Source organism: Callorhinchus milii, unplaced genomic scaffold, assembly GCF_018977255.1.
Source record: "Callorhinchus milii isolate IMCB2004 unplaced genomic scaffold, IMCB_Cmil_1.0 Scaffold4, whole genome shotgun sequence".
NCBI classification, from domain to species: Eukaryota; Metazoa; Chordata; class Chondrichthyes; order Chimaeriformes; family Callorhinchidae; genus Callorhinchus; species Callorhinchus milii.
The window spans coordinates 53632336-53650870 of NW_024704745.1; the positions used below are offsets into that span (position 1 = coordinate 53632336).

At 40.5% G+C, this 18535-nt stretch overlaps 1 protein-coding gene across 2 annotated transcripts; it reads right to left on the bottom strand.

The window, feature by feature from the left end:
• Positions 1–1858: 1858 nt before the first annotated feature.
• LOC103184099 (centrosomal protein of 57 kDa) lies at positions 1859–17814 on the bottom strand. Of its 2 annotated transcripts, XM_007901950.2 has the most exons (12): positions 17717–17814; positions 14361–14523; positions 12439–12615; positions 12097–12117; positions 10580–10701; positions 9753–9869; positions 9461–9538; positions 8911–9012; positions 7528–7605; positions 6175–6413; positions 5169–5313; positions 1859–3696 (listed from the first exon to the last, which is right to left on the bottom strand). In XM_007901950.2, exons 1-12 carry the CDS (start codon positions 17741–17743, stop codon positions 3451–3453), a joined length of 1515 nt encoding a protein of 504 aa, XP_007900141.1. In that variant the 5' UTR covers positions 17744–17814; the 3' UTR covers positions 1859–3450. The 2 variants fall into 2 exon arrangements, with proteins under 2 accessions (XP_007900141.1, XP_007900144.1); XM_007901953.2 differs by lacking the exon at positions 12097–12117 and having other exon boundaries at positions 17717–17813.
• Positions 17815–18535: the final 721 nt, after the last annotated feature.

Sequence of the window (18535 nt, forward strand, 5' to 3'; positions counted from 1 at the left end):
CCATCCACTATTTTGGTTTCCATGTTCTTATCAGCACTATAGTTCAGGTTTGGTTTTGTTGGTGGAAAAGAAAATCACTACTAAAACGAAGTGCATGAGTCCTGGGCAGATTAGAGTGTGAGCGTAATTATAAGCCGTGCTAAATATGGGCAACCAGAAGTGATTTAAAATCCAGTTCCTAATTTTGCAAAGTATTTGGTATCATTGGTGCCTAGAAATACAAATCCTTGGATAAATTGTTTGAGTCACTTCCAGTGTATCAAAGCTTTATCTTACTGTATTTATTACATAAACAGTTCATTATATTGTTCAATACCTGTGACCACTACTAAGTTCTGATTTACAATTTAATGTCTATAAACTGAAGTCATAATGCAGGCTAATCACAATTAGCTTTTATCACCTTTATTTTTAAAGTAGCCTTTACTGAGATTTGCTAAACTGGAGTAAAGACCTCAAATCCAGAGACAAAATTAAATCTAAATAGTATTCTCTAGAAGTCATGGGATATAATCTAAAACGTGCCTTGTCCTTAGCACAGGTGAATCCTGATGTGTTGTTGTATTTTTAATCCATTAAGATGATAATGGATAAGATAATAAAGTACCTCAGACTTGAATTGCACTGCAGCAGAATCCAAACTGGCTAAACTATGAGAAAGCATTGCATTGTGAACTATCTGTATTCAAAGTTAACAAATGGAAACACAAACCCTTGTGCAACACTTAATTGCTTAGAATAAGACTGGTATGCTCAGGTCAGTTAATAGTTCCTCTCTTGTTCAAATCTCGGTTTTCCCAAAACAAAGGAACTGTTCTGATTTATTATTCATTGCTAGCTCCCTCAAGTGTATATGGTCATTGAAATTTCACTGACAAGAGCAGTAATTATATCACTCTGGTACCTTCTTACAACCAAATATTGCATGTTAAATAATACTGTGTACCACCTTCAGTAAGGAATGGGTTAGAAATCTATCTGTTACATGGGCAGGAGTGCATTGTATATTTTTTAACTTTTTCTCATGTGCTGCTAGAGTATTCTATCAATAAAGACTTGTATATGGTGTAAAATTTACAATGTCTTATTACTATTGTCAGAGCCAAACACATTTGAATTGAAGTTCTCAGCACAACCCAGTGTGGGAGAATTACTGGGACAAACTCAAGCTCTCAACTCCTTCTCCCTTTGGCACCCAAAACAAGGCCATAGTTGCACACTTGGGTTTCCTATTTGTCCCATTAGCTGATGCTATAGACGGAGGTCATGCTCACTCCTATTTCTGAGGTTGATCAAAACTCTCTCACTACATTGGAGATGGCAGGGTGTAATGTTTTGATGCATGTTGCTGTATAAATTAAAAGCTATGAAATAGTTGTGGTTTCTTGCAGATGGATACTGCAGGGCAAATGCTCTGATAAAAACTGGCCTTGAAAAGCATTCTGCAATCAACCCAAGGAATATTAGTGCTAGATCTGGAAGTTCACTCTCCCTTAAAAGAAAAATGTCCTTTAATGACTCTGCAAGCCAAGATTTTTGTGAATGAGCTGTGTTTAACTTGATCACTATTCAGTGCTTTGAAAAGTGCAACAAATATTTTAAAAGTGGAAATTTATCAGCTAGTTGCCAGTTTTCAATGTCACAAAATTTTGCTTGAACCCCAATCCAGAACACAAGTAATGTACTATCAGATAGATAGCAGCAAAATTCCCTATCAGTGACTGAATTGAAATGTATTGCATGCCATTGTAAATAGCTGCTTTTTCACACCATAGTGACACCGACCTGAGATTAATTAAAATTCAACCCTGACCATAAAGCATGTATTATTTCTTTTAAAAAAAAATGGTAGATTAAATCACAACATAAACAAGTTTGGGGTATTTATGAAAAAATGCTCGAATACACACAAAGTTTGCATTGGCCTTCAATGGTAATCCAAATTGGAACTGCCAGAGTATATTGATTGCATGTTTGAATTATTAACTGTGCTTCAGCATTACAAATAGTTCAGCCTTTAAAAAAANTGTTTATTCTAATGCGATAAATAATATGAACACAAATTACATTTCCAAAACCCTAAAAGCATATTTCAGAACACCTAGAACACCAGTGTAATGTATTGGTCCACAGGCACTTTTGGGGCATCAAGAAGTGACCAACTAAACACCCGCATCAATCAATCCCTCGTTCCAGTAGCTACCAACTGCAATACCCATGGTTTGGCCATGAATTAAGAAAAATTCAACCCCCAAAAATTAGTTGGTTGGCTACTAGATTCAAGTTTGGTGGCCAATAAATAGCTAGTTGCTTCAAAAGCCCACCTGTAATACATCTGTTTCAGTCCGTCAATTCTTCCAGTGTTTGGCCCTTATAAATATAAAACTGCTAGTATCCTTAAGGAAGACTCAAATCTGCATAAAGACGAAAGGCTGAGCTATCAAGTTACACTAAAATCAACCAAGAGGGATATCAGATTAAGCTCCTATGCACTGACATTGATAAATTTTTCAAAAGATTCGATGTTTTTACATAAAATTACAATATTGAAATAACTGGTAACATCCACCATATATAGGGCAGTAGAACTTCCAAAATATAAAATAGGGATTTCATTATGCTAAAATTTAACATGGTCCATAAAATTTCAAATAAAGTGAAAACTCACCTTAAGGTCACCCCACAAATGTTTTATTGCAATCACTTATTTCAACATTATCACAAAATACAGCAATATAAACTCATGGGTGACATCAACCCACTAATATGGTCCAAATTCCTGAGTTTGTTGACCTTAGTGAGTTTCCACTGTATTAGACTGTTTAAAACATGCATGCATAATAATTCACAGTTACCAGAGATACATTGATATAAGCAAAGTTCAACTTTAAAAGTCAATACATTACTGAGATTCAAAATTTTGACCACATAGAAGGAACAGATTTCCTGAGCGTCTACACAAATCTAAGGGGCATTACCAATAAGTCTTCAGATTCAGCTATGGCCGAATGATTTTCTGTGTAATACTGGAAATAGTTTTCAGTGAAATTATTTCACAAAATGAGTCAAGTTGAACCACAAAAAGCAGTATTTGCATAAGCCAGATAAGTACACATAGCTAAGGTGGTTCTCGAAGTCATTCACCCTGAAGGATGTGTGTGAAGCTTAGCTTTCATAATTTGGAAGGGGACAACGAATGTAGATTGATTTTGAAATGGTCATGTCATTATTGCAGGTGTTCAATTGCTCCCCACCCCATTCACGATGAGTGAAATACAGTTTCCCATTTGTGAATTCAGGTACTTAACCCTCACATTCAGAAGCTTATACTTTAATTTTTTTAAAAAAGGCTAGAATGAAATCGTAAAATTATATAATACAAAAGCTGATGTAAACAAAGTGTTTGGAGAAGGGGAAAAAGCTACCACTTCCAAAAGTTGATCAAATGAGTCAGTAACCCCAACTGACATCATCTTTTTGAAGAGTAGTTTGTAGAATCTGCATGTCTTTCAATAAGCGAAGACTCCCCCTGCTTTTATCTCCTGGTCGCACTTTAATACCAACTGCATCCTTTCCTCTAGTTGTTACAGTTGTTGTGACTTTTACTTCACTCTCACTACCATTTCCAGTCCTTTTGTTACTTGATCCTTTACTGGCAGATTGTTTTTTTCTTCTAGTTTCCTTCAATTTACGAAGCTTAAACAAATTAGAGAGTTTTGTGTTACTTGATGGTTCACATTTTACAATAAAACCCTAGGAAACAATTATACAAAAATATTAAAATTCATAACATTGAAATAATGTGAGACTAATTGATTGACAGTACAATATATGATTTACATCACCTGAATGGTTCATTGAACTCAGTTGTCATTTTGCTCATGAAGATTGGTGAAAATAATTTGTCAGGTAATAAGATATTTAAAATTTTTCAAACTTTTTAAAATTAATTCAATTTCAGAGTTCAAGAAATGGATACAAAACTGACAATCACAATAATTTATGCATATTTACTGCCTGTATAAAAAGTACAAGCTGCCGAAACCCTCAGGCTGCCGCAACCTTCATAATAATAATAATAATAATCCTTGCATTTGATATAGCGCTTTTCACGTCGGGAGGACGTCCCAAAGCGCTTCACAGAACACACTGTAAAGTGAATTGACTGTATATTTGTGGGCGAACGCGGCAGCCAATTGCGCACAGCAATGTCCCACAAACAGTCGTAGATTGAAAATGACCAATTTCTATTATTGTTTTTGGTTTTTGGAGGGATTATTATTAGGCGTGTGGAGTAAGGAAACTTGCCCAAGGTTTCGCCCTGCCTGGAATTGAACTCGGGTCTCTCGCTTGCAAAGCAAGTGCTCTAACCACTGAGCTACAGGACTCCACAACTTCATACATGCCTTCATTACAACCAGGATCGACTATGCCAGGTTGTCGGTCTTCCCAACTCTTCCCTCCATAAGCTGCAGATCATGCAGAACTCTGTAGCTCTTGTCTTCTCCCACACCAGGCTCCAATGGCTCCACATCCCTCAGAGGATTGAGTTCGAAATTCTTGTTCTTACCTTCAAGTCCCTCCATGTCTTTGCCCTCTCCGACCTCTCCTTTATCAACCTCAACACTTGCCTCCTTCAAGCACGCCCCAAGACCCTCCTTTTCAACCATGCCTTCAGCCACCCTTCTACTCTCCCTGATCCCAACCACACCCCCACCCACCGCTTGGGTCCTATTCTCTCGACTATTCAGCACGTTGGGTCGTCCTCCTGACGTGAAAGGCGCTTTACAAATGTGATTTTGTATTGTACTGTATACATTTTGAACACTAAATGGCAAAATCAGCTTTACAGCCTGTACAGTCAATATTATCATTATTCAAATCACTAAAAATGGTCAACTTCCTGAATGTATATTGGGTCTTCCTGGTCCATGTGCCATCTGCTCCCAGGGATTTTGCAATAGTGTTTTGAAAATGGTCACTTGGAAATTGTGTAATGTAATGGATTAGAATAGTTTGTTTCTCTTAACTTTCTCTCCCTTTGGGAAACAACAGAGCTCTTTTGTTAAATCAGCAACATAGCAAATACTGAGAAACAAATTGTAGCCATATCTCAATGTTACATTCCAAAATCCTGTAATAAATGCCCTCTGGAAAGTTACTCTTACCGAAGCTTGATGCTTGTGGACTTTCGCGATCTGATCCCCTTTTGCTTCCATCCTTTTCACCAATGCTTCTAACTCTCGCTCCAAGTCATCTCGTATGCAATCTGTCTGAGCTTCTTGAATCTGTTTTACCAACTCTTGGTGTTCGCTATGAAAGTATACACAATTTAAATAACGCACAATCCAAAAAGAGCAGGGAGATTCTCCCACTGTCTCCCTCGCCCCAGATAAAATTGGTGATTTACTTTATGATTGGTTGTAGGACATTGCTGAGCGCAAAATTGGTTGCTGCATTCACCCATAAAATATGGTCCCCTCACTTTACAGGAAATTTTGTGAAGTATTTGAGGACATCCTCCCAATATGAAACATGCTACATCAAATGCATGGATTATTACTTACTGCCAGGCTCAATTATTCCAACACCCTGCTCTCTGCCCTACAATTTTCTAGGCAAAAGACCAAGGTCCATCCAGTTCACCTTCCATCATCCTGGCAGTCACTTGACATGCCATGTCTCAAGCTATATTTTGTATGCCGAGAAATTATTTTGAATTGAATTTTGCATCCAATTTCATCTCCCAGGTTCTACGAGCTTATCGTCTCCCACATCCTCACGTGGCTTCAATGGCTCCCCATCCCCAAGTAGATTAAATTCAAAAATCCTATCCTCACTTGAAAATGTCTCCAAGGTCTCGTTCAATCGTACTTGTGCAACTTCCTGCAAGCTACTGTCCTAGCCACTCCCTCCATGCAGCAAACACTCACCTTCTTTATGATTTCCATCATCAGTGAGCGAGCTTTCAGCCTTTCTGTCCCCACACTCTGGCACTCCATCCTGGAATCCCTCTGCCTTTGCCCCTCCCACCCCAACTTCAAAATTCACTTAGAGACCACATTTTTACTGCACTTACATCAAATACATTTGTAGACTAGATAATGCACATTTCACTAAAGGCACAACATCATTTATTATGCGCGTAAAATGACAACGAGCATAAATACTTACAAGCTCATTTGTCCAAATTCATCTTGTAATGTCAACAGCAGTTCACACAACTCCTCATGGAGAGTTGAAGATACAGTGGATGAAGCTTGAGACATCTTATTGGACTTGCTGCATTCTATGAACCTGACCATAGGCTGTTCATTGACCACTTGCTCATTGCACAAGATCCTGTTGTGTTGCTTCAGTAGGTGCAAGACATGCTGGACATTAGCACGAACTGAATGGCTTGGACTAGCTGACTGCAGAATAAAAGCAATTATCAAAAAAACAGGAACCAGAAAGGTACAAGCAAAATATATTTAAAATTAACTCATGTATTACATTTAACTGGGCAGGCAGCTGTGGTACCTACAGACAGGCACACTTGAGGGTTCTCCTCTAAGGAGTCTAACATTGAAAAATATTTAACTTTACTGCAAAACTAACCATCATACGATTCTTCTGCTCTAAATAATACTTCAAGCATGCTACCATCATAGTGTGAAGTAATGAACTGCAAAACCATCCCTTTTCACAATTTGTCCAAATTTAAACATTACTTGTGTGTAAACGGATGAAATATTTATTTTCTTTGAATGCATTCATCTTTGTATTCAAGAAAAACAATAGGCTGTTGTCTGAAGATGGTAAAGAAAAATAAATGCTTCTAGTTTTGGATACCCTGATGACATGTCAGAATTTATTACAATAGAATCTAGTTATATGGCACCTCCTTAGAAGGCAGGTTTGCTTATATAAGAAGGGTGCCCTACGATTTTGGCGAGCAGATGGGCTGGTTTCCCACACTAAAAACAATGGCCAACTTCGGGGTAGTCAGGTCACTACCGTGCATGCATCTATGGGAATTCCCTCAACAGGAGTATTTAATTGTGGGTATACAGTGACTTCTCAGTGAGTGACATTGGTAGTAACATGCCAACCCAGAAGTCAGCCTTTTGTAGCATGGGAGGCTGGCACATGTGCAACGGACAGGAAATAATGTTCTGATGGTAATTTTGGCTCCGTGCTCTGATATTTGGGTTTCTGAATATGAAAAAGACCATTCTAATAAGGTTCACCCGTACCTTCGATCAACCTCATACTATATGAAAAACCTTGATTCATAAACGTCAATTTGACAGTAAGCTACAGTGTAAACTATGATCACACTGAAATACAATTCAGACCATAATGACCAAGATGCTATCAAGATTAAATTTGGATATTATTCACCACCGTCATCTCAAGATATTGTACTTAGATTAGTCTAGCCTATGTTAATTAGAATCTAAAGTTACACTGATGTTTCAAACTCAACAATACCTCCGCTTTCACTTTGAAAATGTAGAATACGAGAGCATTAAAAGAACTTACCTTCCCTGCTACAAATGGCACATCACCTAAGCTGAGCCGGTAATGGGGCTGAGCATGGAATTGGTTTGTACAAGCATTCTAAAAGAACCACCACAAAGAAAAAAAATATTAGAGGCATTTTCAACACATTACCCCAACACTGCTCATATATCTCAGACAGGCAGAAACTGAATAGGGTAGCATTATGACTCAAATAATAACTGCTAGACTAACAATTATCTCTAGACTATTCTATTGTACTTGCTTTGAATTTTGATCCTGAACACTTTTTGCTTGGTGAATGGAGATGTGAAATCCAATGTATCCATATATATGTTCTGTTTTGCAGAGCAATGGGTTTGATTTGCAACTGGAAATGATGTGGAGTTGCAGATCATCCTTGGCTCTAACCCAGCAAGGGCTATGGGCTAAAATTTGAAGTTTCTTTTTCAATCCATTCCTTATAACATTTACAACGTGGTGTTCGAGTTCTAATAACTCAGAAAGCAAGAGTGTTCCTAACTGCGCCAGTCAGCACAAGGAATATCTGTGTGTGTGTGTGTGTGTATATATATATATATATATTATATATAAATAAAAGGTGAAAAGCTGAGGCCTCTGGGGAACACCACTTATCATGTCCAACCAATCAGAGAATGTTCCTTTTATCCCTACTCTGTTTCCTGCCTCTCAACCAATTACCAAGCCAAGTCACAAGGTTACCTCCGACTCCATGCCCTTTATTTTTTGCTGATAACCTCTTGTGCATAACCTTATCAGATGTTTTCTGGATGACATTCACAGAAACTCTCTTATCCACCATATTAGTGGCCTCCTCAAAAAATTCAATTAGATTTGTCAGACATGACCTACCCTTCACAAATCCATGCTGACTCTCTAAGATTAACTCATACTTGCCCAAGTGCTCAGTAACTCTGTCCCTCAAGAGAGATTCCACTAACTTCCTCACAACTGAAGTTAAGATGATAACTTCCTGCAGTTCCGTAGTTTCTCCTTCCCTCTCTTCTTAAATAATAGTGACATTTCCAATTTTCCAATCCAAGGGCACAATTTCAAAATAGAGATAATTCAGATACAATTTCACTCACAAAATACAGTCAATTCACTTTACGGTATATTCTGTGAAGAGTTTTGAGATGTCTCAGACGTGATAGGGCATTATATCAAATGCAAGGATTATTATTACGAATGTACCTGGATCTTTCCCATTCCTCCCTCAAAAACATTTTCCCAAACTTACATGGTTAATCAGATGCCAACAACTTCCATCCAACTATTGACAAATCAACAAATGACAATTAACCATTCTTAGAGGTAATTACGAAAAGAATAGTAAGATTGTAGAACTTGCTTATATTTCAAAACACCAGCAATTAGACATACCTTGATTGGCTGCTTTTTCTTTTTCTTTGGTTTTTGAATTTTTGGTGGTGTAGGTGACACTGCTTGTAGCAAAATTCTATTGGTTTCTAGGCCAGTCTGCAACTGCATAAAAATATTTCTATTACTTGCAGAAAAAAAAGCACTTCATAAAGGTGAGGGGATAGGCTCATTGGACTGATATGCATCATGTGGTATACTGCCAACCATCAGAAATATATTCTTTACATGATGAACCTTAAAGCATGCTTCATTTTGTTTTGACATCGCCCGTCTCCGCCTCTGCCTCGTCCCTCAGGCTGCCCATATCGTCATCTATGGATTTATCACATCTAGCCTCGACTACGCCAACTTCCTGCTCGTCAGCCTTACCAACTCTTCCTTCCATAAGCTGCAGATCACCCAGAACTCTGCAGCTTGTGTCCTCTCCCGCACCAGGCTGCGTGGCCCTAGCACCCGCGCTTCGGCACTACTGACTCCCATTTCCAGGAGGATAAGAGTTCAAAATCCTTGACCTCGCATACTAGATCAATGTGACTGCCCCCGTACTAACCTGTGCAGCTTTATCTTGCACCAGTTTCCGTTGGTGCTCTTCTTCTCGTAACTTCTGCTCCAATACACAAATTTTCCTCTACATCGAAAAACAATTATAAACTAGCTTTAAAACAATAATACAGTATCAAATGTAAGCACCTTGGGACATCCTCCCAGTATGAAAGGCACTATATAAATTGGCAGAACCAAGAATGATACAAATATATCTTATTCTGCATTCCATTAATAGAACAATAGAAACAGGATTGTTGAGTAACCTGAGAATAATTTTGATCACAGAAACTACATACCTCTGCTGCAGTCTGTGTTGTTGTGAGTTTAAAGTACTCCCGTTCAAGCAAGTCAAGTTTTTCAAGTCTTGCTTGTAGATCCAGGCCACTCACACAGCCCCTATTTTCTAAAGATGCCTAGATTATCAGAAATAGAAAACAGCTAAACTTTTAAAACGTAGAGCATCTATAAACAATACATTTTCCCATTTTTACAAATCAAACGGTACAATGACACCTGAAAATTCAAGTTATTTACAAAACAAAATATTTGCAAGCCTTTCTAAAAATGGTAAGAAAATAAGTCATAAATTTAATTTACAAATGCCACCAAGTTGGGGGACAGGAAGAAACTGTGGAATCAGTAGAGGCGACAAGCAAATAATACTTACAAGGAGAGCTTGGTAGGATATGCACATGGCTGATAACTTAAAATTAAGTTTAATACAGATGAATGCATGAAATAAATACAGAAAAATAAGAATAGGAAATGCATGTATACAATAGAACTTGTCATGGATGTCTAATGATTCATTGCTCACCGTGTCAAAGCAGTGTGAGGCATCAATAAACAAGGTAAATAGGACGATGGACTATATTGTCAGTTAAGCTCAGATTCCCACACAACAAAATCAAGTTATATAGTGCTCTGGTCAGGCTGCACATACAGTTATGGTTGCCAGGACAGAAGGGGACTGCATAGACCTTTAGAGGCAATGCAGAGGACAGGAACAAGGATGATCCCAATGTTCAACAAACCTATAGATCAAATAACAGAATTCAATAATTTGCGGGCAGTGCCTGAAATTTTGACCTATTTTCTTTAGGCAATATCTTGGCAATTTTACCTGTCTCTGCAGAACTGTGGTCTTATTCATTTCAGCATTCTGCACCATATGCCTCATGTATTCCAGCTGTTTTTCCAACAGGTTACAGCGAGACTCTGCTGATGCTAACTGTGCTGATAGTTCTGGTGATACAATATTGAAACAAATATTTAATAATAAGCAGTACACAGGTGCAACATAATTGCATAGCACACACTTAATGTCACCTGTGCAAAATCTCCTTTGAATAACATGATAGGGACACAAGACATGATCTATGCAAAATTCTACTTTAAATTGTTCTAATCACCAATTCTAAAGCATAAAATAAAGAAATCAAGAAGAGACAAATGCTAGTAAAAACATCAGTGGATTCTATTTTCACTCAACTGAAAAGTTGCCAAATAATAAGATGGCCTTGCAAGTTGGGATGCTGTTTCCAACAGCAACTATACTTATATAGCACCCTTCAAGCGGGTTAATGTTTCAGAGCACTTTTCAAAAGGAAAATACAGCATAATCCCACTATACCACACCAGTATTTTATGGGTTTAGATACAACTTGGCATACCCTCGACCAGCAGTATACTAAAGTGCAGTATACTTCCTGCTCTTGCACTGACTGACCAGCTTTCTGTGTCTGCCGAAGGCCCAGCAGGCCTCCCTGGAATGCAAGCACCTACTCCAGCAAATGCCAAAAATACAATACAATATAGTTATATAACAGCTTTCACAAAGCATTTCAGAGTGCTGGATGGGCCCTGAACTGGGATGAGAACCAAGGTGAGGTTGCGTGGGGAAAAATGAACAAAAGTGTGGTACATTTTGAGACATGCCTTGAAAGAGAGGAGGGAGCCGGAGGGACTCTGGGATGGAATTCCAGAGTAGGACAGAATGGTTGATAAACCGCTCGCCAATGATTGGGTGGATAGGGCATGGGACATGAAACAGGCCAGTGCTCGCTGAGCAAAGAGAGGTCGCAGAGGTAGAGTGGAGCGAGTTCAATGATCTTGAACATTTCATTGGGGAATGGGGAGCTAATAAAGCAGAGCAAGGATAGGTGTGATAAGCTCACAGAGCTGATGCAGGAGAGGACAAGGGTTGCAGCGTTCTGGATAGTCTGCAGCTTGGAAATATGTGCCATGTTGTAATAAATTGTCAAAACAGGCTTAGTGGGCAAAATGACTGATTGCTAATCCCATTACTATGTCATATTCAAGGTCAGATGCTGAAGCATGCTATTTAGTAAGTACCTTAGGCAAGTTTCCTTGCCACACACGCACACGTTTACCTAGCGGTAAGTAGGAACCCGCTTGTTAGTCAATTGGCGGATCACTTTTCTGGGGTAATAATGTCTCCAAAATAATAATTTGGTCACTCAATCCACGACTGTTTGGGGACACTGCTGTGCGCAATTGGCTGCTGCGTTTCACCTACAAAATATACAGTCGATTCACTTTATAGTATATTCTGTGAAGTGCTTGAGATGTCTCAAGAACGTGATAAGGCTCTACATCAAATGCAAGGATTATTATTACCTAGGTTCCAATGTTCATTTTCTGTAAAGCAAAATGATTTGTTTAGAATTCTTAAAACTGAGTTTTCCATTCAGCCATTCAACATTACTCATTTGTTTTCTTAACCCAATATTCACCCCCCAGCATACCCTTTAGCAAATGCCCACAGGTTAATTTTATTTTCTCCCACCATGTGAGTATCAATATCTCTCTGCTGCTCAGTGTCCAACCATACAATTGTGTAGGAATTCATCATGCAAGGAATGGACAACATGAAGTATTTTACAAATGTCTAGATACTCCATGAAAATAGGAAAATGAACCTGGCTCACTGTAAAGCAGACAAAGGTCATAAACACAAACCTTGATTGTGCTGCGATACTGTCCGCATGTTACCCTCCCTCCGTTTCTCCTTATCTAGCACTTTTTTGTACTCTGCTGTTTCTTCAGAGAGACGTTTCATGTTTTCCTCGGCCTGTATTCGCTCCAGCTCCAATTTTCGGATCTTCTCCTGAAGATTTTTTAAAGCTGAAAGTACCGCTGAAACAACGAAAATAGGGAATGGAATAAAAAAAAAGTAGCTGTGGCTGATGCTACATTAGAAACAATCTCAACCTACGACTCAGTAAGATTAAACTGCAGCAAATTCAATGAACCAAAACCAATTAAACTTCTCAACATAAATAATAATCCCTCCAAAACCAAAAACAATAATAAATTGGTCATTTTCAATCTACGACTGTTTGTGGGACATTGCTGTGCGCAATTGGCTGCCGCGTTCGCCCACAAATATACAGTCAATTCACTTTACAGTGTGTTCTGTGAAGTGCTTTGGGACGTCCTCCCGACGTGAAAAGCGCTATATCAAATGCAAGGATTATTATTATTATTATATAAAGAGATCAAAGAATATACATTTTGCTGAACTCAAGATAATAATGAAATGTCTCACTAACAGCCATGAAAGTGAAGGACTAATTTTATTTGGGAGAATAGTGACCGCAACACTAGGATAAACTCCTGTCTGTTTTTAAATAGCCTTAAAACCCATTAGAATAGGCAGACAGAACCTCAGTTTAACGTCTCATCCAAAGGACGTCACCTCCACCAGTGCAGCACATACCCAACATTGTACTGCAGTGTCAGAGAAAACTTGGGAGTTCCAAGTTCTGATCTGGGGCCTGAACCCACGACCTTCTGACTTAGCAGTGAGAGTGCTACCAACTGAACCAGGCTGACATCTACCAAAACCTTCAGGGCTAGCTGTATCCCCTCCTCATACAGTACTGGCTCCCAGCAGCCATCGAACTGTACTCCAGAGGGGAGTTTAAAAAAAAACTTTTGGAGAATAGAGAAGAAAATTAGGGATTTGTAATCAATGAAAATTTTATTTGAAAGCTGTCACATGTCCAAAATGAAATTCTGTTTAGAGGTAGAGTTCTATTTGAGTTACAAAAAGTGAAATAGAAAAAAAGTGAAGCTAAAAAGAACAGCCAGGAAAGCAAAATTAAAAGTGTTGAAAATTTAAAGCTGTATTTCGGGAGGTTTAATGATAGCAATACACCAACTCATTAAATTCCTCAACTTCATTACTATAAATATTACCATTTAAGAGTCAATATGAGAGCTGAAAAATACATAAGTTGTACCAAGGAAAATAGATTGCTAACAGCTCTGATGTAATCCTAAGATATTGAAAAAATTTGGTAACAGGATGAAAATAACTCATTATCAACAGTGAGTAAATGCAGACTTTTTTGTAAGGTTGAACTAACCTGTGAATAAGAAAAAAAACTGAGCTACAGGTATGGTCACAAATCCTGTAATGGTGTATTGCTGTATTCATAGCAATCAACCTCCATGAGTAAGAACAACACTGCCAGTTTGAACAACCAAAAGTTCCACCCTTCAACTAAACAAGAATGCTCATTAATAATTTGTGAGAATGAATGTTCTTCCACATATCATAAAATATTCATCTGCTGAAGGATGGTTATTAGATAGAAATAGTCAATAATTCAAGGGCTAGAAAATAATATCTTGGGATACAGTGTATGGTTTGGGACATGACATGTTCATTCGACTTCCAGGATGGTGGGAGGCAAACTAGATGTTCCTTGGGACTCATGTTTTTAAGAACACAAAATTAAAGTTGAAAGCAGACACACAGAATTAAGAACTTTGCTATCAGAATGAACACCAAGTAAGAATTTACAATAGTCAGATGGAATTCTGGTTAACCGAAATATAGTTAATATTATTAAATTTGCAAATCAGCCACACACCTCTGCTATTAGTTTCTGGATATGCAAAAATAGGATCATCAGGACATCGTCTCAAGTCAGCATTGATAAAGGGTTTATCCATCGGATATGGTGTAAATGATGGAATGAACGAGGTGTTGTGTGATGATTGTCCTTGACAGCTTTCATCTAGGTAATCTTGCAACTGTAAATACAGAAAGAACATGTTTAGGACCATAGAAATTTACAGCACAGAAGGCAGCTTTTCAGGCCATTGTGTCTGTGATGGCTCTGAGTCCCATTTACATGCCTTTTCCTCAAACACATGTAGTATATTCCTTTTTAGGTGTTTACCGAGTCACCTTTTGAAAGTTAATATGGATTCTGCCTCAATCACTGCTCCCAGCAGAGTATTCCATTCACTCACTGCTCTGCGGGAAAAAAATTCTCCTAATCTTCCTAATTGTTCGTTTACATTGATGCCCTCTAGTCACTGACTCACCAACCTCTGGAAATAATTTCTCCCTATTGACTATCAAACTCTTCATAATTTTAAAGACCTCTATCAGATCACGAAAAGTCCCAGTTACTCCAGTCTCTGCTCATAGGCCAAACTACTCTGCTACAGGTGGAGTCCTGTAGCTCAGTGGTTAGAGCATTCGCTTTGCAAGCGAGAGACCTGAGTTCAATTCCAGGCAGAGGGCGGAACCTTGGGCAAGTTTCCTTACTCCACACACCTAATAATAATCCCTCCAAAACCCAAAACAATAATAAATTGGTCATTTTCAATCTACGACTGTTTGTGGGACATTGCTGTGCGCCATTGGCTGCCGCGTTCGCCCACAAATATACAGTCAATTCACTTTACAGTGTGTTCTGTGAAGCGCTTTGGGACGTCCTCCCGACGTGAAAAGCGCTATATCAAATGCAAGGATTATTATAGGATTATTACTCATCCTCAGTAAATCTCCTCTGCACTACCTCTATCGCCATGACATCTTAAAAGCACATATATTATTTTTGGAATTATATCCAAGTACAAGTGTTAGGCCACTTCCAAAATCCTTATATTCTTAAGCATGCAAAACTCATCTGTACATCCCAACTTCTTTGCAGTCAACAATTTTGAATTATTTTTTCTTCAAAAAAACAATTGTAAATCTTATAAATCTGTTATTTGTAAAGGTATGTGGTATAACTTCCCAGAGCAATTTTGACAATTATATATCTACCTGTATATTTTAGAAGGTACTACCCAATAATAAACACAAGAAATCTTGCAATAATAGTTTGTACAAAATTGTACATCATAAATATTTTGGGGGTCAGCCAGTTGTCTGACACATGCAGAAACCCATCACCATGCTTAAGAGTGTCCAAACCAAAGAAAGTTCCATGCATCCCACCTATACATGAAAATTACAAAGATATTTGTTGTAATGGAGTGTGCACTCTCTCTCAGGATGCATCCCTTCTTACCTAATTCCGGAGAGTATTAAAGCAAGTTTGGCAAGTGCCAAGGGTTTGGGTCCCCAGAGTGTGCGCTGGGGTACAGCTGATGTCTAACCATCTAAAGTTGCACAGCTTGCCATTGAGATCCTGTCTGGCAAGCTTTCCCATTGCTCGTCCACCTAGGACCACCTGTACTGCTTGGGCTTGCAGGCCGGCTCCAGTAACTGGTTGCTAACAAGTGTGGTGACTTTATTTTCAGCCACGTTGCAAGAGCAACATTCCAAAAACAGCTACATGGAAAATTTACTTGGAAGACTGTTGGCCAGGGCAACATTAGGAGAAACTCTCTTCTCTGATAGTCATTGGATAATAATATTTTAATTTGATATAAAGCCTCATCAGTCTCAAAGTGCTTCACAGGATATACTGTAAGGTGTTGTGATGGTATGGATCTGTAACATCTATCTGATCAGACGGGAACTGGATTTAAAATCTTACACAAAGGACAGCACCTTCAATAATGCAGTGCTCTCCAGCAATACACTTTCTAGGTAAGCCCTCCATGGCCTTGCTCCCCTCTTACCTCTGCAACCTCCTAACTCTACACCAACCTGCCCGCTCCCTCCGCTCGGCGGTCTCCAGCCTGCTTCAAGTCCCCTACCTCACCCACCCACCATTGGTGGGTGGGCCTTCACGCACTCTGCCCCCTGCCTCTAGAACTCCATTCCGCAGTCCCTTGCCTCCTTCAAGATCCATCTCAAGACCCTCTTCTTCGACCGTGCCTTCAGTCACCGTCCGTGCTTTCAATCACCCCGCTTCCCCCCCACCCCAATCCCCAGCTCGGGTCTGAAACACTGATCGTCCAGCGCCTTGGGACATCTTCCTGACATGAAAGGTGCGAGACAAATGTCATTTTGTTGTTGTCTTGGATGAGTTGAAAATCATATTGTGGCCCAGAGAGTGCTACTAACTGAGCCAAGCTCCAAATCTGCATTGGCACTGCTCGCCTGGCAATAAATTTTCAGCAGCCCGATGATGGCTCGGGAACCTTTGGCAGACTTTTGTAAAATGTTATTGAAGAGCTGATCACTCAACCAGCGAGTTAATAACATCAAAAAGCAATTTGCGTGGGAGAAAGTAAAAAAAGTGTCCTCCAAAGGGCTGAACTGCTGACGGTACACATCTGCCAAAGTCAGACATCTAAGATATAGTTGAAAGCTGACTAGTCTGTGTTGTGTGGAGAGCGAGCTGGCATCGTGGTCACATCCTCAACAGGTAGCAGGAGGGTGCGAGCACTGTGAAACTGGAGTCCTGTAGCTCAGTGGTTTGAGCACTCGCCTTGCAAGCGAGAGACCTGGGTTCCCCGCAGGGCAAAACCTTGGGCAAGTTTCCTTACTCCACACAGAGCCTAATAATAATCCCTCCAAAACCAAAATAATAATAAATTGGTCATTTTCAATCTACGACTGTTTGTGGGACATTGCTGTGCGCAATTGGCTGCCGCGTTCGCCCACAAATATATATACAGTCAATTCACTTTACAGTGTGTTCTGTGAAGCGCTTTGGGACGTCCTCCCGACGTGAAAAGCACTATATCAAATGCAAGGATTAGTATTATTATTATAACTCGCACTGCCGCCAACTCGTCACTGATTTACTGCGGAGGCTCGCAGGGGCTCCCACCACCACGTCCCACCGGTTGATCCCGTCTTCACTGTTGGCGCTTCTCGTATTTTTTGGGAGGGGGGAGGGGGGGGGGAAAGGGCCTGTAACAGGAAGGACAGACAGCACTGCCTGAACCCCCCTCCGCCCCGCCCGTGCAGCGAGTACAAGCGACATATTCCACCCTCACGGTCTTTTGAACCCCCACCCTGCCCGCTGGCGCTGGCCTGCGAGTCCCGCACTCCCTCACCCCACACCGGGACAGGGCGAACGAGAAATCTTACCCTCTCCGAGCCGTGACAGGCCGACATGTCCGGGTGCCCGCGCGCCTAGTCTATGAGGGGCGGCGTTGAGGAGGCGCGGCTGCCCATCGAGGCCCCTCCCCGCCGTCCGCCCCACACGGCTTTGAAGTCGGCCCCGCCCCCGAGCAGCCTCGTTTCCGACCCGACGCCCCGCCAACCGCCGCGGCTCGCGAGCCTGAAGGTCGGGCGGGGCCCGGCCCGCGTCACCACCCACCTCACAAGGCGATTGACAGCCGCCGCCTTGTCAGCTGACCACGTGACGTCACCGCCCGGCTCACTCGCCGGGAGGAAAACCGCCGTTTGTGTTTTGAAAAAAAATGGCCTTTTTACCAAAACAAGGAAAAGGCCGTTTTTTTTTTAAAAAAAACTTTTAACCCGTCCTCCCAGTCCCCACCGCCGGGCCTGTGCTCGAACTCATGTAAGACATGACATCCGCCACGAATGTGACAAATGAACCGCGTAATTATCGCCATATCTAATATTCGATGTTGCCCCTCCCAGTAAAAAAAATGGCCGTTTGGAGCTTTTTATTTCCCTTCCTCGTTGGCCCCAAAACATGACTAAAGGGACCGGTGACTAATGCTTTGACTATGACTACGCTGCCCGGGAGATAACACGCCGGCTCAGGCCGCAGGGACTGACTTGCAGGGCGGGCGGGGGGGGCAGACAGGCAGCCCCTCAACTGTCTTCCGCTTCTTTTCTCTTTCTCTCTGTGGCGCCGAACGGAAACCACTGACCGCCCACCCGCTCGTTCGCTCGCCCGCTCGCTCGGGCGGCGCCCTGTGATTGGCCGCGAGGAGT

Excerpts from the sequence above, each read along its gene's own strand:
- LOC103184099 (XM_007901950.2), bottom strand. The coding sequence starts at position 17,743 with ATGTCGGCCTGTCACGGCTCGGAGAGG. Across the intron at positions 9,539-9,752 it reads CAACACAGACTGCAGCAGAG|AGGAAAATTTGTGTATTGGA; the intron begins GTATGTAGTTTC and ends TTTTCGATGTAG. Across the intron at positions 6,414-7,527 it reads TGCCATTTGTAGCAGGGAAG|TCAGCTAGTCCAAGCCATTC; the intron begins GTAAGTTCTTTT and ends TTTATTCTGCAG.